The sequence below is a fragment of the Talpa europaea genome (genome assembly GCF_964194135.1).
Source record: "Talpa europaea genome assembly, chromosome: 11".
Lineage (NCBI taxonomy): Eukaryota > Metazoa > Chordata > Mammalia > Eulipotyphla > Talpidae > Talpa > Talpa europaea.
In genome coordinates this window covers 75,733,554-75,759,286 of record NC_140078.1, presented here as the reverse complement: position 1 = coordinate 75,759,286, position 25,733 = coordinate 75,733,554, and the positions used below count along the sequence as shown (strand labels likewise).

The 25,733-nt window shown below is 40.1% G+C and overlaps 1 protein-coding gene and 1 pseudogene across 3 annotated transcripts in view; one reads left to right on the top strand and one right to left on the bottom strand.

The window, feature by feature from the left end:
• Positions 1-25,733, bottom strand: part of ULK4 (unc-51 like kinase 4) — a gene marked incomplete at its 5' end in the record, with an annotated part of 374,670 nt that overhangs the window by 213,284 nt on the left and 135,653 nt on the right. For both annotated transcript variants that reach the window (XM_084248396.1, XM_084248397.1), the window contains one exon: positions 11,127-11,175. In XM_084248396.1, coding sequence (XP_084104522.1) covers positions 11,127-11,175 — 49 coding nt within the window. The remainder of the gene's footprint in view (positions 1-11,126; positions 11,176-25,733) is intronic.
• On the top strand, positions 12,769-14,099 carry LOC311179365 (etoposide-induced protein 2.4 homolog; annotated as a pseudogene). Its single transcript has 2 exons — positions 12,769-12,930; positions 13,221-14,099. The product of its transcript is annotated as an etoposide-induced protein 2.4 homolog (transcript).

Below are 25,733 nucleotides of genomic sequence, written 5' to 3'. Positions count from 1 at the left end.
GCCTGCTCTGCTCCCCGCTCTGGCTCTGGTGAATTCTCTCACCCTCCCACGCTTCTGACTGTACCCAGTGCATGTATAAACAAAAACAAAACAAACAAACAAATAAATAAAAACATGCCTCTATAAAAAAAAAAAAAAGAAGAAGAGAGTGGAAGGTAGTCAACTAAGTGTGAAGGGGGGGCAATGGTTTAGAGTGGAGGAGTATGGGTGCTTTGGTGGTGGACATGGTATGGTACTATACAATCTAAAGAGGTACTATACTATTGGGCCAATGAGGAAATCAAAAAAATGCCTGGCGATAAAAAAGAGATGAAGACATCAGAACCAATAGGATGCAGCAAAGTACCATTAAGAGAGAACTTTATATATAAGCCTACCACCAGAAACAAGAGGAATCACAAATGAGAAATCAAATTGCACCTAAAGGAACCAGACAAGAAAAAATAAAACCCAAAATGGAAATAATTAAAATGGAAATAATTAAAACTAGAGCAAAAGTCAATGAAATAGAAATCAAAAAGACAATCCAAAAGATCAAGGAAATAAAAAGCTGAAAATGTTAAGACAGACCTTTAGTCAGTGTCACAAAGAAGTAAAACACAAAATCAGAAAAGTCATAAAATATACTACAGAAATACAAAGGATCATGAGAGGGTAATATGAACAACATATGACAAGAAATTTGACAACCAAGAAGGACAAATTCTTAGAAACATAAAACTTTCAAAGACTGAATCAGAAAGACACAGAAAATATGAACAGTAACACACAAGCAACAAAATTGAAACAGTAATAAAAAGCACCCCCCCAAATCAAAAGCCCAGAACCAGATGGCCTCACCAGAAAATTCTACGAAATTTTCAGAAAATACCTATTCTTCTCAAACTCTATCATAAAAGTGAAAAGGAGAGAAAACTTCCAACCACATTCTGTGAAGTCAACATTTCCCTGATTCAGAAACCAAGTAAGGACATCACAAAAAAAAAAAAATACAGACTAATACCGCAACTGAAAAATCCTCCACAAAAGACTAGCAAGCCTGACCCCACCAGGAGTCCTTGGAATTACACTCTAGGGAAAACAAGGGCCTGCCAAGTTCCCGCATTGGTACTTGTATGAATTTCTATGGCCTCTTTGAGGTAATATGGCTCTTTTGTATACAGCATCATATTCAATCCTTGAAACCAGCCTATTTAGAGACCCTCCATCCATTCACATTAATTGTGCCTGAAAAAAACAGTGCTCTTCTATTTGGAAAAAGACAGTCTCTCCAACTGAGAGAAAAGGACCTCGACAAACCCAACAGTTAAAGGGGACTGATGACAGATGCCCCAGACAAATACCCATCACTGCTCAACAGCTATCTTAAGCAAAGAGACATTTTAGCAAACAAAATCTATTTAGATCTACTCTAGATTTAAACAGATCTAAACTGAGATTTAGTGAGAAGCCTAAGACCTCACTGCCCCTAACTTGCAGTGATTTGGCTCAACATAGGCTTTCTGACTCAAGATACAGAGCCCTTTCTACTTAGAAGCCACCTCTCTCCATAGTAACTGGACATCTGTGTGATGAAACTTGACAATTCACAAAGTGATTTTCAAGTATATTCTTTTCTCCTTGGTATTTCTTTGAGTAAATATATTTTAGGTTTAGGCTGAAGCAAAGAAAGTCATCAGCTGTATTTTTATCAGATGTGTTTGGAGACTGAACTCCAACATTAAGGGAAACAAAAATAAACAAATGGGACCATGTCAAACTAACAAGCTTCTGTGCAGCCAAAGAAAATTGCATCAAAAAGGAAGGACATCCTACCAAATGGGAGAGGATATTTGCACATCATATATCCGGCAAGGGGTTAATATTCTAAACATAAAGAATTCATAAAACTTAACAGAAAAAAACAAAACACCAGATTAAATTTTGGGCAGAGGATCTGAACAGACTTCTTCAAAGGAGACATCCAGATGGTGAATGAACACCTGAAACATGTTCCTTCATCTTTTATTATCAGGGAAATGCAAATCAAAACAGCAGTGAGATACCACCTCACACCTTCGGGAATGGCTATTCTCCAATTAAAAAAAAAAAAAAAAGCAAGTGTTGGAAATAATGTGGAGAGAAGGGAACCCTTTTACACTTTTGGTGGGAATGTAAATTGGGATGGCCATTATGGAAAGCAGTGTGGATGGAGCTTCCTCAAAATTATAAGTAGAAATTACTTATGATCCAGTTATCCCACTTCAGGAACCTACCCTAAAAAGAAAATGTGGTATATATACACACATTGGAATACTATTCAGCAGTTGGAAGAAGATAAAATCACACTATTTGCAACAACATAGATGAAGCTAGAGGGTGTTATACTTAGTAAAATAAACCAGATAAAGAGAAATGCCACATGATTTCAATCATATGTGGGATATGAGAAAACAGAGAGAGGAACTAAATGAAATAAACATAAACTTTTAGACTATCTGACCAATTACTGGTTATCAGAGAGAAAATGGGACAATTTTATGGTGAAACACAGAACTTGATTTTTAGTGACCTTAATGTAGTATATTTAATTCAATTTGAAAAAACAGAGATATAATATTTGCATGGTAAATAAGGACACTATACATTAAGCTGTAAGCTGTGATATTATGGAAGACCTTCCTAGTCTACATTAGACATAGCTGTACTGTGTGAACTATTTACAAGTATATGTTGTTTTTGTTACCAGAAAAAATAAACCTAAAAATGCTAAGTAATACCCTGTCCTCAATAACTTTTTACCAGTCTTTCTCCAAATTGGTATCTCTAGTAAATTCAAAATGCAATTTCACTTGCTAGCACAGTTTAAAACACTCTTCTTTTTCCATAAATCTGTAAACTGCTATAGCACATCAGATTTCCAGACTTAGTCTGAAATCATTTACAGCTCTGGGTATGCACATAAATTCTGATTGTTCTTGTTCATGCAAGAAAACAAATGCAAAGAGCACCAAAACAGATGCTAATAGATGCTCATTGATTTAATCAAACTATAACTTTTTGCTGACATTTCTACTTTATTAAAAAGTGAGTATTCTCAACAGTTTTCTTCATGAACAAACTTGATGGGATCCTACATTACTAAAGAATTTTGAGAAAAAGTAAGATGCATTGATTGAGAATAAGTAATCCCTAATTTTACCCTGGACTCTTCCAATAATTCTTTGTATTTACCAGGAGTCATTTTACTTCTTTCCCATTTAATAAAGAGCCCCAAACGCACAGGGTTTTGTTAGTAGTAAGATTGGGCAGTGCTTGATGACCACAGTAGGAATTTTATGTTTTAGGCATGTTACTTTTTAACCCATTGGTTATCTGAACCCAATGGTGGCCAATAACCTATGACTGGGCATCCCTGGATGGTCCAGAGTAAGGAAAGAAGTAAAATCTTTCAGTGTTACCAGCCATGGTCAAATTCAGGGGAGCCACAAACAAACTGCCTTTTATAAGCATGTCACACTAAATAATGCTGCCCTTTCCTACAATTTCACTTTCCAATCTGCCATTAAGAGGAGAAAAGTCAGCTGTGGCTACTGCCTAGGAAGGGAGGATCTAAATACAAGGGTCACGCTTTGTCCCCATTTGTTTGCTGTTCAACGTATAAAGAAAGGCAAAAGCAAGGAGTGCAATACGCTAGGGCAAAGAGGTTGTACACCGTATGGTTTCTTCCCTGGGTGAAACACTATACGGAGAATCCAGAGACTGGGGCAATCACCCACTCTAGTACTATCCAACAAAAATAAATATTTTAAATATTCTTTGTCACATTTTAAATATTCTGACAAATGCAGTTTAAGAAAAAAGGGAAAAGAAACAGGTAAAATTAACTTCATATTTCATTTAGCTCAGGGTATCCAAAATAGGATCATTTTAAAAGTAATGAATATAAGAAAATTCATCAAAATACATTAATTTGTTTAAATTGCTGTGTATTTGGCACTTAAAAGACATTTGGACTAGCATGTTTTAAAGTGTTCCATGTGGTTAATGTAGTTCCAGGCTGCCATGCTGAAAAGTGCAGGTCTTCGGGGAAATCTAATCAACAGTCCAGCAGAGATGATGGCAAGGGAGACTCACACAAGCACCTAAGATTCACAGACCTTCCAGCAAAACACTGCTGCTGCCTATAATATCCCACTAATCATTTTTGCTTCTTAAAAATTAAATCCAATTGTTTGGCTCCTCCTTCCCCCCTATGCCCTCATTCCACTTTACTGAAACATGCCTCTCCACTTGCCATACTCACTGAGGTTTCGGTTGCTGTGCCCTAACTTACCCTAACTTCTTTCTTCACAAGTCTGTTCACCAATCAAGAATAAAAACAGGGCCTCCCCATTGGCGCAGCCGTTGAGCGCTGGGTTGCAAAGCTGCCCGCAGCCTCTGTAACGCCAGTTCGATCCCCGGCTGCTCCCCGGCCAGCAGAGGAGGGTCCCACATGGCACGCAGACCTCTCCTACAGCCCGCTGCTCCCTCTCAGCAGTGTACTTCGGTCCTTCTGCCTGCTCTGCTCCCCCCTCTGGCTCTGGTGAATTCTCTCACCCTCCCGCGCTTATGACTGTACCCAGTGCACGTATAAATAAATAAATAAATCTTTAAAAAAAAAAAATGAATAAAAACACAAACGCCCACACTCCTGGGAAGTGTAATACCTAATGTTTTGTTGATAACTTACCTACTTCTGTGTCTTTCAGTGAGACTGTCTCCTTAAAGAGAGAAAAGGAATACTATCTGTTTCCTCAAAGTGACACCAAGGACATAGAGAGAACTAAAAGCAAGAATGACAACAAACTGCTTGCTTAGAAGTCATGTGCAGCACATTCCCTATATGTGCCCCTTGACTGACCAAAGATAACCTAAACCCTATTTTAACATTTTTTAGTAGGTTACAATGTGTGGTTTTTACCTTACTAAAATCCATCCTTTTTCAAACCAATTGGGCTTATTATGTAGAAAGTAGTTATTATTTAGCCCAAGTGAATGATGTATTTTATTTAGCTTCAACCCACTGAATCAACTAACCAGATAACATGGTATTGATCAGATTCAAACTATTTGATTAGTTGCTATAAGAGCATATACTTCATTCATTCCAATATCTATAGATTATACCCTAGCCTTTGAAAGTTATTTTACAAATACAAATTTATGACACAAGATACCAAGAATAGATGCACGCAAAGCCATTTCCTTCCTTTCCCCAAACTCCTCCCCATTAAAAAAAATCACTGCAGGGCCTCCCCGGTGGCGCAGTGGTTGAGCGCTGGGTTGCGAAGCTGCCTGCAACCTCTGCGCCGCCAGTTCAATCCCCGGCTGCTCCCCGGCCACCGGAGAAGGGTCCAACATGGCGCGCAGACCTCTCCTGCCACCCGCTGCTCCCCTCAGCAGTGTACTTCGGTCCTTCTGCCTGCTCTGCTCCCCGCTCTGGCTCTGGTGAATTCTCTCACCCTCCCGCGCTTCTGACTGTACCCAGTGCTTGTATAAATAAATAAACAAATAAATCTTTAAAAAAAAAAAACACTGCAAAGTACATACTTTAATACAGTGTGCTAGCAATGTTCAAAAATCATCTTTGTATACAAAGGAATTGATTATATAGCTCCATTCTGCAATCTACACAAGCCCAGAATAAATATACATGTAGGTTGAATGATCAAATTTATCTCCTCTATCCAGTAAGTACTCTTTGGATAACTTTGAAAGTATCTTCCTCAAATCTTGTTTTCAATTTTAGAAATTCATGCTCATGTGCATAGCAGAATCTTATTAATGGCACATTGGACACAAGCATGCAGATTCTTAAACTTACAAGGAACTTGTCATTTTAACATACCCTAAGAATCAATTCACATTAGATGGGCTGTAACTAGAATGGAACAAAGTAATTTTAAGAGCCTGATGAATGCACAGGATTGAAAGGGTTCCTTAAATGTAATGTGGCTGCCAGTCTGTAGCACTTTGGTGTCTATGAGTAAATCCTTTAAATTTCAAGGGTCCATAAGAAGGCTCTTTTCTAAAGATACAGTTGAGTTGAAAGATTTACTAAGTTTGCTTCGACTGCTATCCTTGAGAATTGCTAAAACAATATAATTGTCAAGCTAGTGTATTGCTAATCCCATTTTTAGTGCTAACATTTGCCACTGAAATTGCTCTTTAATTGTTTGTTTTGGAACAGACACATAAAACATCATGACAGCAATATTTTGGCACATATTGGAAAATCTGCCATGAATACAGATTTTTTCCAATAAAATACAGTTTGTCTATATCACTGGGCATTAAAATGATTTACTGAAGTAGGCCAAAACATAAACCACTGATATAAAATGAAGAGAGATTAGAGTTATAGCAAAATCCAAAGGCTGATCGATTTAAATTCATACTTAGGACACATTTAAAAGCAACTTCTACTCTTTGAAAAGTGGCTGAGGGAGGAAACAATGCCTTCCCTCCCAACCATTCAGCAACTCTGCGTTCAAAAACTAAGTTATCAAGTTCTCCTAAGGACTCATTGGGAAACCTGCATTTATTAAGCCGATTCAGGATGCCTTAGGGCTTAGACCCTGAAGCCTGTAAGCAGGAATCCACTCAGTTTAACCTGGAGCCTCCACTTCCTGCCCAACACAGCTGCCCTGTGCTACCCACAAAAACCACAGTCCTCTCACCTGGGGGGAAACGGTCAGGCTCCTTTTTGAAAGCAGTCAGCTACCTGGCATCCCCCACTGACCGGTCTGCCAAGAGCAGGGACACTTGTAGCTGAGCTGAGGATTAAACACATTCCACCTGCTACCTGCCCCAAACATGATGCTGAACTCGCAGTCCTTAGGTCAGACCTCTGAGGCCAGCTGCCTCACACTCCCTCCCCATGTCCCTGTGGTTGATCAGAAGTCCCACTGATGAACTAGCAGGACACTCCCAGAATCCAGCTTACACCCTGTTTCAAGTTTGAGGTGCAATCCTTTCACCTTAGCTTGATTCTTCCCAAGCCCCAAAGTCCCAACACAGGGGCTGATCAACCTGCCTCCTCACTACACATAGGGGGCTAAGGATTTTTTTTAATAGCATATACTACCTGATATTAAAGAGCAAGGATTAATTGCAAAGCCAAACAAATATAAAACAGTCACAGAAAAAAAGCCCTGCAGGATCTACTCCCAAACTACCCTTCAGCCTCGTGCCCTACGTTCCTTCACAGTCTCTGGTCCAGGATCAGTTAAGTGCTCACCATCCTCCAAGCTTAAATGCACCCCTCTCGTCATGACAACTCCCTCAAAGCCACATTCAAAGGTTACTTCCTCCATGAGGCTGCCCTCCCTGCCCGGAGAGGAGTGCATTACTCCCTCCTCTGGACCCACAGCCTCCAATTCCCTCCATAATAGGTCCTACTATCAGTCCATCCAGTCATGTGCTGACACAGAGCTATCTCCCAGCCCTGTGAACTCAGAGGGCCCAGACATTAGCTGTCCAGACTGGGGCGAGTGCTGTTCCTCCTGAGGAGGCAGTCACAATTGGAAATCATTCTCTTTTTTACAAAAGAATAAAAACTACCTTCAACAGGTTATGTATTTAACCAGTCGGACCCATACTTGGAGTTCTTGGTCGTGCCATACAACTCCAAAACTGTCTGCTTTTCCTAAGATTTGTACATGGCTATTTTCTACAAATAGGACACCAAATTCAGAATTCTGCTCCCTCCTCTTTACTCTCCTTTAGACCTGCAGGAAAGAGAAAGCAGCTGCCTGCAATTCCTGCCTATCAAAAGAGACAGATTTGCTTTCTTCACCAAAAAATTCCAGGGAAAAGATCACCTGCCGGGAAGACCACATCCCATCATCCTATGCAAAGCTCTAGAAAAGGAAGTTATAAAGCCTCTAGCCAGGCTTTCAGTACATCAAACAGAAACTAATAAACAGTACTAGGATAAGAGCAAAGAAAAAAGTCATCAGCAGGTCACAGTGGAGCACCAGCTGCAAGAGTGAGGTGTTTCCTCTGTTGTTTAATGGGTGAACAGAAGACATAAGCAGTAAGCAAGGCCCCTCCCAGTCTTTTCAGTATGCCTCATTTTGATCAAGTCACTGCAAGAAGCTGCTATAAATACATTATACACCACAGATGCCCTGGAACTCAGAAAGCAAACCTAGGGAAGGTACACACCGTGTTTCCTTGAATCTCAGAATCCAGCCTTTCTGAGTGGCCCATTATTTCATCAAGCACCAAGGAAGAACAAATGCTACCAATTAAACTATGACATGGTTTCTATTACTGAGACTTCTCGTTTTATTTTCATTGGATAAGCTCTTTTAGACTCACCCAGACATATACCTTCATTAATATATCACTTGTAGGCACTTATAAAAAGAAAAATAAAGATGGAATAATTAGTTAAGGCAGTGACAACCAGGTCACCCGACTGAAAGCAACTAAAAATGCCAATGATTTGAAAAGTTCACCCCAGCTTCAGGAATGTTAAAATCTGAAAAAGATGTATATCATTGAATCAATAAAATACTACATTATGCTTAGCTTGGTGACAGAAACTTAGAAGGACAAGCTAACAGTTCACAAGGGTAACTGCTACAAGGACATTTCATTGATTAAAAAATGCAATTATACAGGGGGATAGTTGAGATTATTCAGCTCGAGAGAGACAAAAGTAGAAAGGAATTTAATAATGTTCTTCAAGGACACCAAAGTTCTGTCCCCAAATGAAGTGACATTTTTAGCATTTTTTATCATCCTTTACTTTTTTTTTAGCAGCAAGACCTCTTTTTAAAATACTACCCTTCTAGAAACCTGAGTGTAGAGCTGTTCTGATTGGAGGAAGATCATCATCCTAGAGATGCCTGTGACGTCATGAAATCCTGACCTGGGGAGTAGAGGTCACCTCTATCTACTTCCCGCCACAGCTACAGTACAATGATAAGGGTGTAAATCACAGTGTGACTCTGATTTACAGATTGAATCACCTGAACATGAACTGTTGTTTGTACAATATGCAGCCTTGCTAGGACCTCATTATACACAAACCAATCAAGTGGGGAGGGGTTTGTGTAGCCTACAAGAAGAAATTTCCCATCTGGGATTTTAGGGGTCTACGTTGACTGCCATCAGACAAAATGAGAACATTCCATCAGTCACAAAAGGAGCCTTGACAGGTTACAAGGCCCCCAGTCACAGCCAGAGAGGAGTCACACTTGCCCTCGAGGCCTGCCCTAGTTGGGCAGTGCTCTGTCTGCAACACCAACCTCTTCCAATGCATATGACTGAGTTTGCACAGCTTTGGCTCTTGCCCCATGTCCCAACCTGAAGCCAAGCCAGCAATTTACTGTGCAGACTGCCCTCCAAACAAACCCAAGCCCACAACAGATTAGCAAGCAATGTAAGTCGTGAAAAGATACAAATAGCACTTGGCATTGGTAAAAACCCCATTGAGACAGTTCTTGATCTCCATATTTCTCCATCTCCTTTTTTCTTTATTTCTTCCCCTGATACTACCTCTGAAATCCCCATTGACAACGCTAAGCAGTTCAGTCCAGGCTCTTCCCTTGCATATCCCATTCAGCACAGCAGCTCAGTGTCATCTAGCCGTCACTTGATGCTTTGGGAATACAAACCACTTTTATTCTCCCCCAAATTCAAATAGTTCAGCAAACCCAACCAGCTCTCCCCAAAGGAAGAGCGATCTGAGGCTATGAAAAACAATGTTTTAAGAGAAAAGCAAACTCTTAGTTCTAACAACAGAATTGTGAATACCAGGGAAGAGGAAGGGCCTGACTGCTTGATGGTGACTGGACGTGAGTGCTGGGTGTAGTGCAACAGATACACTGCTCAGGGGAGAAACCACACCTGTAACCTACACAGTGTTGTAAACTAATGTCACCTTAATAAATAAAAATCTTTCACCAGATAGCCATATCAGCACTCAAATAACTTGCAGATTAATACTTTATAGTAAATAGAGAAAGCTAAATTTCCATGTGTTGGGTTATCAGATTATCACAGATTTTGCTCTACTGATGACCAAGCTGGGTTAGGCTGATCTGGTTGGTGAGGTGCCCTCTCCTTTGTCCCTCGTGCCTTCACTTTGCTATGAAAGGCATCTTTGGGGCCTCCCTGGTGTTGCAAGTGGTTAAGCACAGCACTGTGAAGCTATCCACAACTTATGCAGCATGAGTTTGATTCCCAGCTGGCCAGGGAGCTACCCACATGGTGCAGCAGACTTCTCCTGCCTCGCCAACTCCTCCCCTCAGCAGTGTACTTCAGCCAGTCTGCCTATTCTGTTCCCCACTCTGTCTCTGGTGAATCCTCTCACCCCCTGCACCTCTGGACTGTACCCCAATTCTTGTATTCATAAATAAATAAATCTTAAAAAAAAAAAACAACAACAAAGAAAGAAAGGCATCTTTTTGGTAAAGGAGGATAATTCACCCAAGAAGGAAAGAACATTTCTTTGGCTAAGGGCACACCCTCACTTTAAGTATCAACTCAGTATTTAGCATAAATCTCATATCTGTATTTAGCCTAACTAGGAATTTTTCATACATAAGAAAAGTCAACTCTGCATCCCATTCTATTCTCTAGACACGGGAACCAGAAATGAAAAGTTGTCTTCAACAGATGCTTTTCCATTAAGTTACATTCTATGAACAGGGAAAATGGTGTGTTGAAGCTAAGAGGACAACTTTGGGCCCATACACATATGGGCCGGTGATCTGGTACAGCGCTGAAAAGTCAGAGGACTTCATACTGAAAGTCAGAAACTTCATGCTAAGCACTGCAGTCACCATTCTGCCCTCCCTCAATAAACCAACCTTACTCTCTCTGTATTTGATGACATACTGCTTAACCCCACAGAAGCTAAGAGCAAAGGATCTGTAGAAAGAGGGTAGGTCCGTAAATCATGTCCCTGTGCAATTTCAGAGCTGGCCAAGGGCTTAAACAAGGATGTGGAGGCCCAACAAGGTGAAGTGAGACTAGGACGCACAATCCCACCGGCCAGAGTTGGGGCTGGAATTCGACCACAGCACGTGGTCAGAACTTGAAAATTTCCCAATTTCACTTGAGTTTCAGACGCACATTTCTTTTCTTACCAGAATTACTTCAAAAATGAGTGGGATCAGTTTGCTTTCTTCCACAAGTCTGTCAAAAAAAAAAATAAAGATAACCACACATAAGATCACTCATTTTTAAACAGCTGCCCTGAAATTAAGCGTTGCTGCCTCCATGTTTTATTGCTTAAATTCTGGGATGGAGAAATGATTCAGTATCCATTTTCAATGTACTGAACTATATCCATTAAACACAAGAAATATGGGGGTTCTTTCCAAATGACTATTAGCATAGTCTTATTGATCTGTAGCCAGTAAAATAAATGGTATTTATAAATGTAAAAATTAACTAAGATTCACAATGATTGTAAAGACTATCAAAATAGGGAAATAATGTAACCAACCCTCACTGCACAGCTAAATTATAAGCAGGCCACACTGCAATCTTTCATATATGCCTCACTAGCTATCTTCTCGGCATTCATGAATTAATGTATAATGATTTTTAATGATCTTTAACTTGAAGGGGGAAAAAAGCAAGCACCAATCACCCGATTGACTCTAGGCATTTTCCCTCATCAAACCTAGTTATAAGCTGTCATCTATTGTAACTGAAGGATTTTTTCATGCAATTTAAAATAAAAGTCTTAACACAGAAGTGACTAGCATTTAGAGATATTACAATCTAAATATTCCTTTAGTCCAGGGGTCAGTAAATTTCTTTCTATAAGGAGTTAGATAGTAAATATTTTAGGCTTGTGAGCCACATATACTTTATAGCAAGTATTTCACTCTGTCACTGGAAAGTAAAAGCAGGCATAAATAATGCATAAGTGAATAGGCATCCAAAAAAAATTTTATTTACAAAAAACAAGCAGTGTGCCATATTTGGCCCACAAGCTATAATTTGCTGAGTCCTGCTTCAATTTTTAAAAAAGCAGATTCCATAGAGAATTAAAACAAAGAGTCTGGTAAAACCAAGTCAATAACAAACCTTAGAAATCTGACTAAAGAACTGAGGCTACCACAGTGGGAGGGGATGGGGAAGAAGAGAGCATAGTGGTAAGGGGGCATAGCGTGGATGACGGTGGAGGAGGCTTAGGGTGCCTTGGTGGTGGGTGTGGTGTGGTGACATACACCTGAAGGGGGTGATCCCACACCTCTAAATCATATTGTAAACCAGTATTGTAAACCAGTGTTGCCACAATTAAAAAATAAATAAAAATCAATGCCTTGATTTTATTAAAATTCACTTCATACGATAAACTACAGCACTTAAGCATTCTGCCTTCCATTATAAGTCTGCATCTGCAGTTTGTCTGCTTCACAGAAAATGTCAGGTGGATAGAAAGGGAATTTATCATTTGGCCTCACTGGAACTTGTTTGTCTATGATAATACACTGATAAAAGAAAGCCTATGAGACTAGCCAAAAAAAGATCACAGTGATTACAAATATGTGTTAACGGAAAGTGAGATAGAGAGTTCCCAAAGATGCAAGCACTTAGAAAGCCCTGCCTCAGTATCCAGCAAAAATAAATGTGATTATGCTTGGGCCCGGCCCCGGGCAGGAGGAGGTAGCTGGGCACAGGGGATCCGAGCAGCCTGCAGTAGGCCAGGGCGGGTCCTGAGACACAGAGACACAGAGCTGCAGGGTCCTTCGTGATGAAAGGGGGGCTTTGGGGATGCTTCTCTCTCCGCTATGTTGGGCGGTGAAGAGATGGCTGACAGTCAAAACCTTTCTGCAGAACCTTGCCAGGCAAAGCAAAGACTCCGTCTGGGAAATTTGTACCATCTCAAAACTAGATGCTCTAATTCAGCAAAAGAGAGAGGAGGGGGCCTCCCTGGTGGTGCAGGCGGTTGAGCGCAGCACTGTGAAGCTGTCCGCAGCCTCTGCAGCGTGGGTTCAATCCCGGCCGGCTGGCGATGGTCCCACATGGCGCAGCAGACTGCTCCTGTCTCGCCCGCTGCTCCCCTCAGCAGTGTATTTCGTCAATCTGCCTTTCTGTTCCCTGCTCTGTCTCTGGTGAATCCTCTCACTGTCCTGCGCATCTGGCCTGTACCCCGGCTCTTGTATAAAAAATAAAATAAATCTTAAAAAAAAAAAGAGAGAGAGAGAGGAGGACAATTGAAGAAGCGCTAGTAGTGTGCTGGCACAGAGGAGGGCCCAGAGTATAAAGAGAAAGCAGGAGCGTGAGCTGCGTGTTGGTAGCCTTTTCCAACACTGCACTTGCAATGGTGGAGTATTCTGGTTCCGTCTCCTCTTGTTTCATGAAGTGTTTATTCCTGTGCTTCAGTCAGTAACCGCCCAAATGACTGGTGACCCACCTCCACGTGGAGATGCTTGGTCATGGCTGGGATTCCTCCTCATGTCAATTTTCATTGTGCTTTGGGTGCTCCCCTGTTTGTGCTTAGCAAAGCTGTGTGCACGCACTCTGGTTTCAAGACATAGTTGATCTGAGGTATCAGGGAAGAAGTGTCACCCACTCCCGAGTGTCAGCAAAATAATTCCTGATATGCTCTAACCTTTTGCTACAGGCTCTTTTCCTCATCCAGGGAATGTTTGTGAATCTCCTTCCCATCCACCTTACTGGTGAGCTGGTTAGTCTTCTCCATGTCTCCTCTACTCACTAGGCTGCTTTGACTATCACTGGTTTGATAAAGGAATTGAGATGCACCAGCGGCTGTCAAACATAGAAAGGACTCAGTCTTACTACTTTGGATTTGGTTTGCCATCGGCTTTGCTCACAGCAGTGCAGTCCTCATACATTACCGGTGGCTGCCCCTTCTCTATCCTTTTCCCTTTACTCATTATCAGTGCCAATGAAGCAAAGATCCTTGGCAAAGTGTACCTTTCTCATCCACATCTCTTCTCTCCTTGGTGGTTTTCTTAAGCAACAGACTCATCCACAAGACAGTCTACCTGAAGTCTGCCCTGAGTAACTCAGCCTCTGCTGAGCAGCTCACTCTACCACATCCATCTCCTGCCAAGCCAAAGGCTGCTGCAGGCCACTGAGCCTTCTGCCATCCAGAGGGGTGGGTGGGTTGGAAGAAGGCTGCAGCAGCTCTATTCCTTCCTCACCTTTCCCGCCAGGGAAGGCTGGACCCACTCTGCCAAGGGTGGGGCCCACTGCAGATTCCCTTCTCTGAGGAATTGGAATTTCTTTGTCTCTGGTGTGTGTAAGGCAGAATCTTCTTGACACCAGTATGTAGATTTTTAATAATAGTGAGTCTGAAAGGACCACAGGTTTTTCTGAAGTTCTTTTCTAGCACTTGCCAGTCCCTGTGCCTGGACTGATTAGTTTGCTTTGTTTTTCTCCCTGTGCCATTTACCCTCCAGGCCTTCCCTTCCAGCCTTCCACCTTGGATGAAGGTATGAGAGGTGTGAGAGGTGCAGGAGCCACCTGGTTGCTCCTGGTCACTGCCTCCACAGCCGTCACTCTCTTGTTTCTGATAACTCAGGCTGGGTTTTGGTCTCTCTCGGTCCATTGCAAAAAAACAAGCCTGAACAGATGGGACCGGAGGATACGACCTCACACCCAGATCTGCTGGGTTTTGAGGAGTGATTATTTTTCTCTCTTTTGAAGGGGAATTAAGTTTTTACTGGTATATTTTAAAAGTTTTCCAGCGCTAGGGAGGTACCAATTTTGCGCAAATGCACTGCAACACAGAATGCTCAGAGAATGTGAACTTTTCAACTCTGAGGTCTCAATTTACTCTTAGCCACCACCATATATGTCTGGGATTTCAAAGGAATATGTGTGCTACAAATTGGAACTGAAAGGGTAAACTTATCACACCTGTGACTGATGCTTTCCTTTCTATTTTAAGAGGCTAAGTATGGTGGGATGGTGGGGGGAGCAGATGTTAAATCACTTGTACAATTTTAAAATGTCAATTAAACATGAGCTGGTTTACAAAAAAAAAAAATGTGATTATTTCCGTAGTTTCTGTATTAGGAAGATAAAGGTTTGATATATTAAATTTATGGAAGATAAAGGTTTGATATATTAAATTTATGGACACTTTCACTTTCTCAGGCAACTGAAGATGCAGATGTGAAGTTGAGCTCCTTTTACCACCGCTGGGCATGATGGGAAAGACCAGACTCAGGCCAAATACAACTTCAGGTCAGTTTCCTAGATGTTAACCTACCTTTTTTTCTAAATTGGCTTTTTTTTTTTTTTAATTTTTGTGATATATCCTGTTATTAAGCTTGGGTTGAAAGGGCTAAGTATCTCCAAGTTGCCTTAGCAACCCAAGCCAGGGAGTCACCAGGACACAGACACCACTGCTGCCACAATCACACCTAGATGACAGTCTCCCAACAATGAGCTCCACAGTATCCACTCCCAACACCAGCCCTGTCATGAGCATTTTAACAGTATTTTAACACATATTCTATTATTAAGTTGTGAATACTGTACCATGAAACTACTGAAATTTGTTCTGGAAGATTATAGTGAGTTCTCTCTGGGTCTCTGCATGATGCATAGGCTGACTGGACTACCTCTTAAACCTCCTTTAAGTCTGAATTCTAACACTCCAAATGTAGGATTGAATATAATGAACCGTAACACTTTCTGTTCTTTTTTTTTTTCATTTGAACAACATGAATTAGAGCCCTGTCTGGTAAATAAGAAGGGAATTCAAGGGGCTTCCCTGGTGACGCAAGGAGTTAAATCACAGCACTATGTAGCTATCTGCAGTCACTACAGCAAGAGTTTGATTCCCCAGCCAGCAAGCTACCTACATGGTGCAGCAGACCTCTCCTGTCTCACCCACTGCTACCCTCAGGAGTGTTTTTCAGTCAGTCTGCCTGTTCTGCTCCCCACTCTGTCTCTGGTGAGTCCTCTCATCCCCTGCACATCTGGCCTATACCCCAGCTCTTGTATGCATAAATAAATAAATCTTTTTAAAAAAGGGGAATTCAAGCTAAATAAAATCATTTTTAGTTGAAATAATTTCTATGACATTTCTGTGATTCATGAACTGACTTCACTGCCATTCCAAAGAACTTCTCATATCTCTTCCCATGCCAGCATAGGTTCAACTAGTGGCCCAGGTCTCAAGTCCACAAATCCTTGATACACTCTGAGTCATGGAGCACTCTGCTAGGAGCTCTGTGCCTTTGATTTGGTACTCTAGAGAACAGCGCCGGTCCTCCAGCCTCTGCAGACCTGAAAGGATGAGGTTTATCTCCAAAGAAAGTTGATTCTCAGGGAATTATTCAGGCAGCCAAGTCTTAAATCATCATCATAGACTTTGGACAATTATGCAAAGGCTAGCTTATTTTTGGCTCTGTTGTGGTAGACCACCATGATTTAAATCACCAGTATCACTTTGCTACAAGAGCCTATTATATCCTAAATTCTAGAAGAAATTATTTTGGTTTATGGACAGCCTGAAGGACAGGAAATAAGGAAATTTATTTAATTTTTTTAAACCAAAAACAAACAAAATAGAGATCTTTTTGAAAATACCCTAATCTTCAAAGGATTTGAAGATATCAACTATAACAGAGTACACTGTGTTTAAGTAACTCCAGATAAGTACATTCAAATATACTGCCCTTCCCAAATGCCATTCCTGGGACTTCTTACCTTGGGTTTCTGGGGTCTGACTTGGTTTGAATTAACAGCGCAATGTAATGATAGATTATATAAGTGTTCTTATCAAATTTTCTTTAGAAGGTATTGTTTGGGAGCTTCATTAGGATTTTACATTCGGATTAGGACTTGTGGTTTAAATCATTGACAAAGAAGGTGCGTTTGAATTAAAAAATTTTGAATAAACTTAAGAAGATATTTAAGATATATTATCTGGCATTCTAACTCCCTCCTGTGCTGAAAACAAATGTTGCCATAGTGTTTGAAAGTGGTTTTTTTAAACTTGTGTACTGATAATCCGAACACTGACACACAGTATTCAAAATGTCATGTATTTAAATTCTGGTACTTAATTGAGATTTACCTATGGAAGCTACGAGCACAAATTGACCTATAAGAAGTTTTTAACACAAAACATGCTATGATTGCTAAATGAATTACAATATATGTTTTAAATAATAAGTCAACACTTGATCTAAGAAAGACCAATTGCTTTGGAGATAAAGTCATTAGCAGCGGTCTATGGAATTGTGGAAGTCCTGGTTTTCTCTATTTTCTGAAATGATTACATTTCACATACATTGCTTCACAAGTGTTACCTTGTGGGAGGAGGTAACAAGGAGAAACTGGGAGATTGTCCCAGACTGGAAGAGATTATGGAGCTATGAAGAGCAGCTGCAGCCTGGGGTCTTAAAAAAAAAAAAGGACATCAGTGGGGAAACTGGCAAAGTTGGAATTAGAGCTACAAATCAGTTAATAGCATTACATAAATGCCAATTTTCTGGTTTTGATAGCTGTACTGCGGTTGTGTGAGACGTCAACACTAATATAAGCTGCGTGAAGGGCACATGGAAATTCTTTGAGCTTCTGTTTTGTAAGATACAACAAAGATTTTACTTTGTAACTTTAGGATATTGGAATGGAATTAGTTGTAAAATTTTAGGCTAATAGAAAGGCCTAACTAAAATCATTTTGAGTGGATACTGATATAAAATTCTGCTTGAGATGTATTCCCGTAGCTCCAAAGACAGAGGACAGCATATCGACAATAAGGACCTTTCCCAAAAAGATAAATACCAAATGGTCTCACTATATGTGGAATATAGAGAAGCTGAGTGAAAGGTCAAGAAAAGGTCAAAACTACAGTTAGCTTAGTTAAAGCTACTACAGAACTGAGGCATACAGCAAAGGAGGAGGTGAGGGGGTTGCAAAACAGGAGGGGAGAAACAAGGAAATGTGGTGATGGTTCACTGGTGATAAGGTGGCAGGAAAACTATGGGGACTAAATGATATAAGAAAAAAATTAATAGTAATAAAAAATGATCCTTCCCAACTATATATTGGCATAATAATTATCTGAAGTTACAACACACAGTTGGAAAACATAAGAACACTTTAATAACTATTTTTAGGAATTACATAAAATAATTGCTGGATTATATAATCCATAAGGATAGACAAAAGAGATCAAAAGATAAAAACTTACATAGTAACTACTTTTTCCCCTCAGTTAAGGAAACACATAAACACAAGAAAAATACTAAAACTTTCCCTTCTCTATAAATCAGAAAAAAATATTTAACCCATTATGTAAAAACAGTATCATTTAAAGGGCAGTAACTCTAAATAGCCAAAGAAATGCAATATTACTTTATGATGCTACACATCTGTTCATAAACAAGTCCTGGCTCTCCAACACAATTTTAGAACCAATGAACAGTAGGTCATCTTTGTATGACCTTTATAATTTTTTTGCAAGACTAAAATTATTTCAAAATTTAAAACTTTCTTAAAAATATCTACCAAATTCCTCAACTCTCCTTTCTTTGAGAAGTGGGGTCTGTTTCGCCTCCCCTTGTAGTCGAGGCAGGTTTGTGACTGCTTGGCCAAGTCGAGTAGCATGGAAGTGACACTTTGTGGTTTCCGTTTATATTCTATGACTTTTAATTTTTTTTTTTTTTACTTTCACACTATTTTGTAAAAAATATTCATTCAGGTTATCTGTTGCTGCATACCAAACTACTCCAAACTTAATGTTTTTCATTGTTAACTATTTTAAGACACTCATGGATTGCATGGATCCTGACTGCACAGGGCACAGTAGGGATGACTTATCTTTGCTTCCTGGTGTTTGAGGCCTTGGCTGGGAAGGCACAATGGCTGGGTGGCGACTGGAACAGCTGGGGACTGACTGTAATCACCTGAAGGCTTCTTCACTCATGGCTGGCACCTAGGCTGGGATGACTCAACTAATGTAACTGACTGGATCCCCACTCCATGGAGCATGGGTTCTCATGGCAGGGCAGCTGGGGGCCAAAAGGGAATGTTCCCAAAGAACCAGGAGGAAGCTGCAATGCCTTTTCACACTGAGTATTGGATTAGGCATTTCCATTATAGTCTAAGTGGTTACAAGCCAGTCTTTAAGACCAGCCCAGACTCAGAAGGGGGGGAACTACAGCCACCTTCTGCTGGGAGAATGTCATCATCAGAAAAACTTATGGGATAGGAGCAATTCATCTGTAAAAAACACAATCTACCCAATATTGATCTGCAACACAGCGAAATTTCAAAGACTGTTTCTGCACCTCAGTTTAAGAAATACTAGTCTAGGTCTAGAGAGACCGTTGACAGTTTTAAATTTTTCCACATGACTGGAACCTCCTATTAGTTTTTTGTTGCTACCTAACAAATGACAATTTTAGTGACTTAAAGGAAAATCCACTTATTAGGACAGGTTTTCAGCCATATTCGTATTGTTGACAGAATTCAGTTCCTTGGAGCTGGCTAATTCTTTGCTGGCTGTCAGTCAGGGATTCTTTTCAAGTCCTAAAGGCCACTCACTTTCCCTGCCACATGGCTCCTCCCTCTCTGAAACAAGCACAGAGAATTTCCTCCATGATAAATCCTTCTCAAGCTTCTAATCTCTTTGACATCCCTGTCTCTAACCTCTAGGTCAGATTTAAATGTCTCAGGTGCTTAGTCAGGTCCAAGAGAGTGATCTCCATATTTTAAGGTCAACGAGCTGCTTAGGTCTTTAATGGCAACTGCCATCTCCCTTCGGAGTAGCACTGAATTAGTTTAAGTGAATAACTGAAAGAAGGCACATATATATACCAGGGACCAAAAACCATAAAGGTCACCTTGGAATTCTGCCCACCACAGCCCCAAACTTGCCCTCACACACTCTATTTCATTTTACACCTGGCTTCTGTTTCTCAAAAAAAATAATTCACATTCGATTCTTTGCATATGCTGCTTCTGACCAACTTGTGTACAAACTCAAAACAGATACCGAACACTTTTTAGCTTTCCAACAATGCTAGTTAGAAGTTTTAGATTTTGTATTTGTCTGTAACTGAGCAGTAGACTACAAAGTTTTTTCATTTCTTATGGCTTACATGATGTACCAGTCGAGTGGACTAACAGTCATTTTAAATAAAAAATCTCTAACATCAGGCTGAATTTCCAATTATTGGTTCAGTGAATCAGCTTCAAAAAGAAATGGTTCCATAATGCTTCGTTATGGCATGATATTATGTCTATCCTGAAAGCAAGAATATTTGTAATGCTTCTCCTTGAAATGTTTGCCCTTGACTGCAATGTCTGCTAATCCTCTTGCAGAGAACTGCAGAAGTCTGACCCATAAAAATATACATATAAGGAGCTACTTTTCACAAAAAAAAAAAAAAAAAAGTGGTGAGGGAGGGAGACAGGGTAGATATTTTAGCAGCTTTAGCACAGAAAATTTCAGATCTGGTCATTTTACAAAGATCTACAGAGGCTTCCTTATGGGAAGGCATTATACTTCTTCCCTAAGGAAATTTATACTCCAGTGGGCACAAAACATGTATGATATAAAAATAACTTAATCCAAGTTAGAAAGCTGAATGCCTCATTTCCTGAGAAAGTGTTAGAATTGTTAGAAGAGGAGGATAAACCAAAATGTACCTCTGATGTATAGAAATCTCCCATTGCCTAAAATAGCATGAAAAAGACACATTTCAGCAAGAGAAACTTTAGTTAGGTAAAAAGCAAGTGTTTGCCAATAGAAAAGAGATCTTAGATGGAAAAAGAACTGTCTGCTACATTAGCAACTTTGCAAAATGCTTTTTATATTTACTTCCAAATATGCCCAGTACAGCCCCAGGACAATCCACATGTTGAATGAAACTAGGCCACAGAATGTCTGTATCACAGGAAGTGCAGAAGGTATGACAGAAAAGCTACACTCAAGTGGATCACCTCCAGATGCAGCACTGGGCCTGGAGGTCAAGTTCTGTCCAGGGCTGTACATAACCTGACCCTCCCCAGGCACAGCACTCTTGTCAGCCACACACCAGAGGCTCCTCATTCCCACATCCTGCCCAGTGATTTCTGTTCTACCTGGGCCCAAAACCCTCATCCTCTGTCTTTCTGAACCCTGTGGCTCTGCAGCCGACCTCCTTTTCCTCACAATCTTTTGAATCCTTGGTACTCTCCCCAAGACATGATTCACCAACACCTCCACCAGAAAGATAAACATCCGCAAGCTTATTTACAGAAGTTCCCTGTGCACTAGTGAGCTGGGCTAAGTGCTTTACCTCTCACTTAATCCTTACCACACTTATAGGACATAGAAAGGCATAATCTTCTACAGAGAAGAAAACTAGCATTGAATCTTATTCAAGTTAACACCACTATTTAGTTTGGAGCTCATGATCTTAATTGCTCTAAGATACTATACAAAGTTAATGTACAGAGGGGGAAGATGAGCTGAGGTCAGAAATATAGGCAACATTTGAAGGGTTGGCAGAAAAAGAAAACCTGGAACTCACAATGCTCATATGATGTACAAAGCACGGTCCTCGGTGGGGGTAAAATGAAGAAGTGTGGAAAAGAACAGCTTCATACCCTGATCAACCACCTTGATGCTCAGTTCCTTGTTCCACCACCAATTCCTATAAATCACACCTTTATTATACTGAGTAGTAAAACTTTAGGATCCCAAAGCGCATCCCAGAGCTATTTCTAAAGTCAATCCATGGTACAGTGGTACTAACAGACAAAAATGGACAACAATAATCAACTGGGCCTTTGGATCAAAGGCTACTTTGCTGACCATGAAAAACCATAAGATGTGGGCTGTGCATCATGTTGTCTTTCGCTAAGAACCACCAGCTTGCATGCTCAACAAATTTAGGTTAGAGGAAATAACTACTAAAATCATAATAATTTTATACAACTATTTATATTCAATTACTTATATAAAATATATAAATGTTGACTAATAAACTGATATTGAATGTTATACTACTCAGGAAAAATAGAAAAGCATAACAAAAATTATTATAAGCAACACATATAAGAAAAGTATTAAGATTTGATGTGTTATTTGTCTTTTTTCTATTCATATAGGACACAAGCTCAACCTCATCTCTAAAATAAGAGCAGCCACTCACTGGCCATGTGCTCTGTCTGGCTCGAGAGGCCAAGCCTCCCTTAATGTCCTAAGACACTGAGCTTAGGTTTGTGAAACAATCTGTTTATAGTCACTCACAAAACCAGGAATGGATCTGGGATTAGAACTAGAAACTACCTAAAGATATGGGCATCAGGGGTGGGAGAAAAAAGTCAACTCATACTACATATCTTGGGTGTGTGTTTTTCACATTAAAAATATTTTCCCATGTCATTATTCATTTAAAGTATGAGTTCTTTAAGATTTATTCATTTATACAAGCACTGGGTACAGTCAGAAGCGGGGGAGGGTGAGAGAATTCATCAGAGCCAGAGGGGAGAGTAGAGCAGACTGACAAGGTACACTGCTGAGGGGAGCAGCAGGCGAGTCAGGAGAGGTCTGCGCGCCACATGGGACCCTCGCCCAGTGGCTGGGGATCAAACCAGCGCTGCAGAGGCTTTGGGCAGCTTCGCAACCCAGCGCTCAACTGCTGTGCCACCAGGGGGTCCCTAAAGTGTAAGTTCTAACCTACAATATTTTCTAACCTACAATATTTTTACCTGGAAATCTATAATAAACTCTTGTGTTCTGTTCTTAACTAGATTCATTAGGGGAAAAAATGTAGTGGTTAAGGGTTCACGTTAAAGAGGTCAAGTCCTCACTCCCTATGCCTTGATCTGTGCTCATGGGGCAAGCTGCAAGCTTTTCTTCCTATCCAGCACCACTGCTGACTTCACTTAGTGATGGTGAGGAGCAAATATCGCCATGCATGTGAAGCAACCTGCACTGTCTGGTATATAAAAGCTCTTTTAAAAAACTAGTCGTCAGTACTAGCTCATGTTACTATTATTACTAGTGTTATTTTATATAATGTTTTAATGTGCATTCTTGTAGGTAAACACTTAGGCATTTCTTTTATTATTTTATTAGGATATAGGTCTACAAGTAGGATCAAAATACATTTAAAGTCTAATATATGCTAATAGTTTGGTTGTTATTAAAAAAAAGTCCTAATTTATAAAAGTGCATATTTCACTAGACTCTCAACAAGTCCCTTTATTAAAAACTAAAAAAAGTTACTAATTTGATATTTTATTATCTTAATGGAATTTTCTTCAATTACTAATGAGGGTTAACTTTTTTCTTATTTAATGTCAGGAATGTCCTTTGTTTATTTCTCTTTGGACCTATCCCACTTTAGAATTTCAAGACACCTAATGAGACCTGTCCCTAAAAGCTGGCTATTTTTGATAACTTTGTAAACAATTCAGCTGGACTATGACTCCAGGCAGAGAGAAGAAATGCACACACCAAACTTGGTGCATTTGAAAAGTACAAGATATATCAGAAGCGTTTACCTCCTTGAAGACCCATGGTTAGTCTCACTGCCTGGATGTTTTTGCCTTCCTATGTAATATGCTATGGCAAAGAGTGCTAAGTGATAACACATGTCTGAGATGGTAATAAAAATGTGCCAAGGAAGTCAAGAACATTATTTGAAACTTAGACCACTGTTTAGTCTGGTGGCGCTCCTGCTCTTTAATTATATGACAAAAGCCCCGTCTGTACAGCAAACACTGTAATATATTCTGACCAATAAATGTCATCACATAAAACCAGAAGCCTTGATATGGTAGAGGACTTGGTGTGGAGACAGGAGAAACGAATTGGGAGTCTGTGTTTCATGCCTCGCATTACATTCCATTCAGCTGGGCTTCACTTAGGTCTACAGAGTTGACTGGCAGTGACTTGTGTCTGTAATATATTTGCAGACAATGCATGACTTTATCAAGAATAAACAAAAGCAACAAAAATGAATTTCAGCACAAGTACTTGCTAAAACAGTAAGTTACCTTGGTATTATAAATAACTTGTAAAAATATTACAACAGAACTGTGATGCTAAAACTAAGTAATATCAATGGATTTGTTCTTTTTAACTTAAGAAAGTAAACTAATTACATAAGAGACTTTGTTTAGCTACTATTTGTACAGTTAGGATGTCATGAACTGGTGGTTTTTGCTGGCACTTTATAATCAAATATACGAAGGCTTCTGAATTTACTGTATGATTTAGAGACCCTAGACAAACACGAAATATAAGGTCACTATTTAAATGCATTTTTGCAAGACAATGTTACACTTTCTCTTTTTCCACTTTTTTAAATCTCTATGTCAACTTCCCAAAGAAACTCTGACCAAAATGGTTAAAAATATCAACAGCTTGCCCTAGCCCGTCACTCTCCTTTCATGAATGCTACGAGATTATTCATTACACCACTTATAAGTAGCTGAAATTATGGCATTTTAACTGATTACCCAATTTATTGCCTCCTATCAGCATGTAATCAACAGCTCCATGAAGGACTGTGTCTATTTTGTCCACCTTGTGGACACACTATGTATGGGACTCGACAAGTGAATGAGTAACAGTAGAATAGCAGAGCTGACTCTACTGTGAAGTTCATGATTCTACGGTGGAAAAAAACTGAGACTTCAAGAGACTCTGAAGAAGAGAAAAGCAACAATGAATTATTTTGTGGGCAAGTAAGGAAATACTTCAGGGGAAAATGGTAGGTAGCCTTCTTGTTAAAGATGATGATTGCTGAACTTCTGTTTAAATACAGATGGAAGGAACTGTGAATTATTGCTGATTGTAGCCCCCAAAATACCAGAGGATACTCTGACCAAAGACTTCAACTAAATGCTGGCTTCTGACACAAATATGGGTGGCTCCAGCCTGGGCACCATGTGACACTGGAGACATCAGCATGTAGAACTCTCGGCTGGATGTCACCCCATAAAGAAAGCTTTCATGAACCCACACAGGACTGAGACACCAGGCCTCCAGCATGTAAGGCTGCTAATGAGGACATGGATTCCAAAGATTCAGTTGTTTCTGAATCTAGATCCCATGCAGTACAGATGGGCAATGAAAAGTTTAATTCTCCGTGAACTTAGGAGAATCTGTGATGGTAAACAACCAAGTGGAAGGAAATAGGCAAAAACATTTACCAACACCTGCAGCAGGCAAAACTCACGGAGGTTTTTTACTTCCTGAAAACGTAAATAATGTCTGGACATATTTAGATCAATTACTGCTGAGATTTCTCACAAATCACTAAGAAAAGCAATATGCCTTGCATCCAACTCTTCAGGTGTTAAGTTGGTGTCCTTCCATGATCCTATCAGAAAGAGAATGCTGGCATGGAGGAAGAGAATTTATTTAGCACATAACCCCAGGAGTGCTTATGTAGATTTATATTCCTTCCCATAGAAGATCAGATGATGAGTTATATCACTATTCACACGATGTGGAGGAGTTTCAACCCTGTATGGTTTAAGTCAGAAGCAGAAGAGGATTCAAAACCTAAGCAGACAGGGGAAGGAAGAAGTGGAACTGAACAGCGAACCGGGACCATATTACTGAACTGTGCCAGGAGCTGCCACAGAGATAAAAATCAAACACGAATAAGGGCCAGAACCTCACAGAGATGACAAAGGAGACAATGGAGATCGAGCTTCTGCTATTATCAGGTGCAGGTGTTGCTGAAGATGACTATGTGAAAGAACTGGTAAGTCACTGTGACACAAAGAAACTTGAA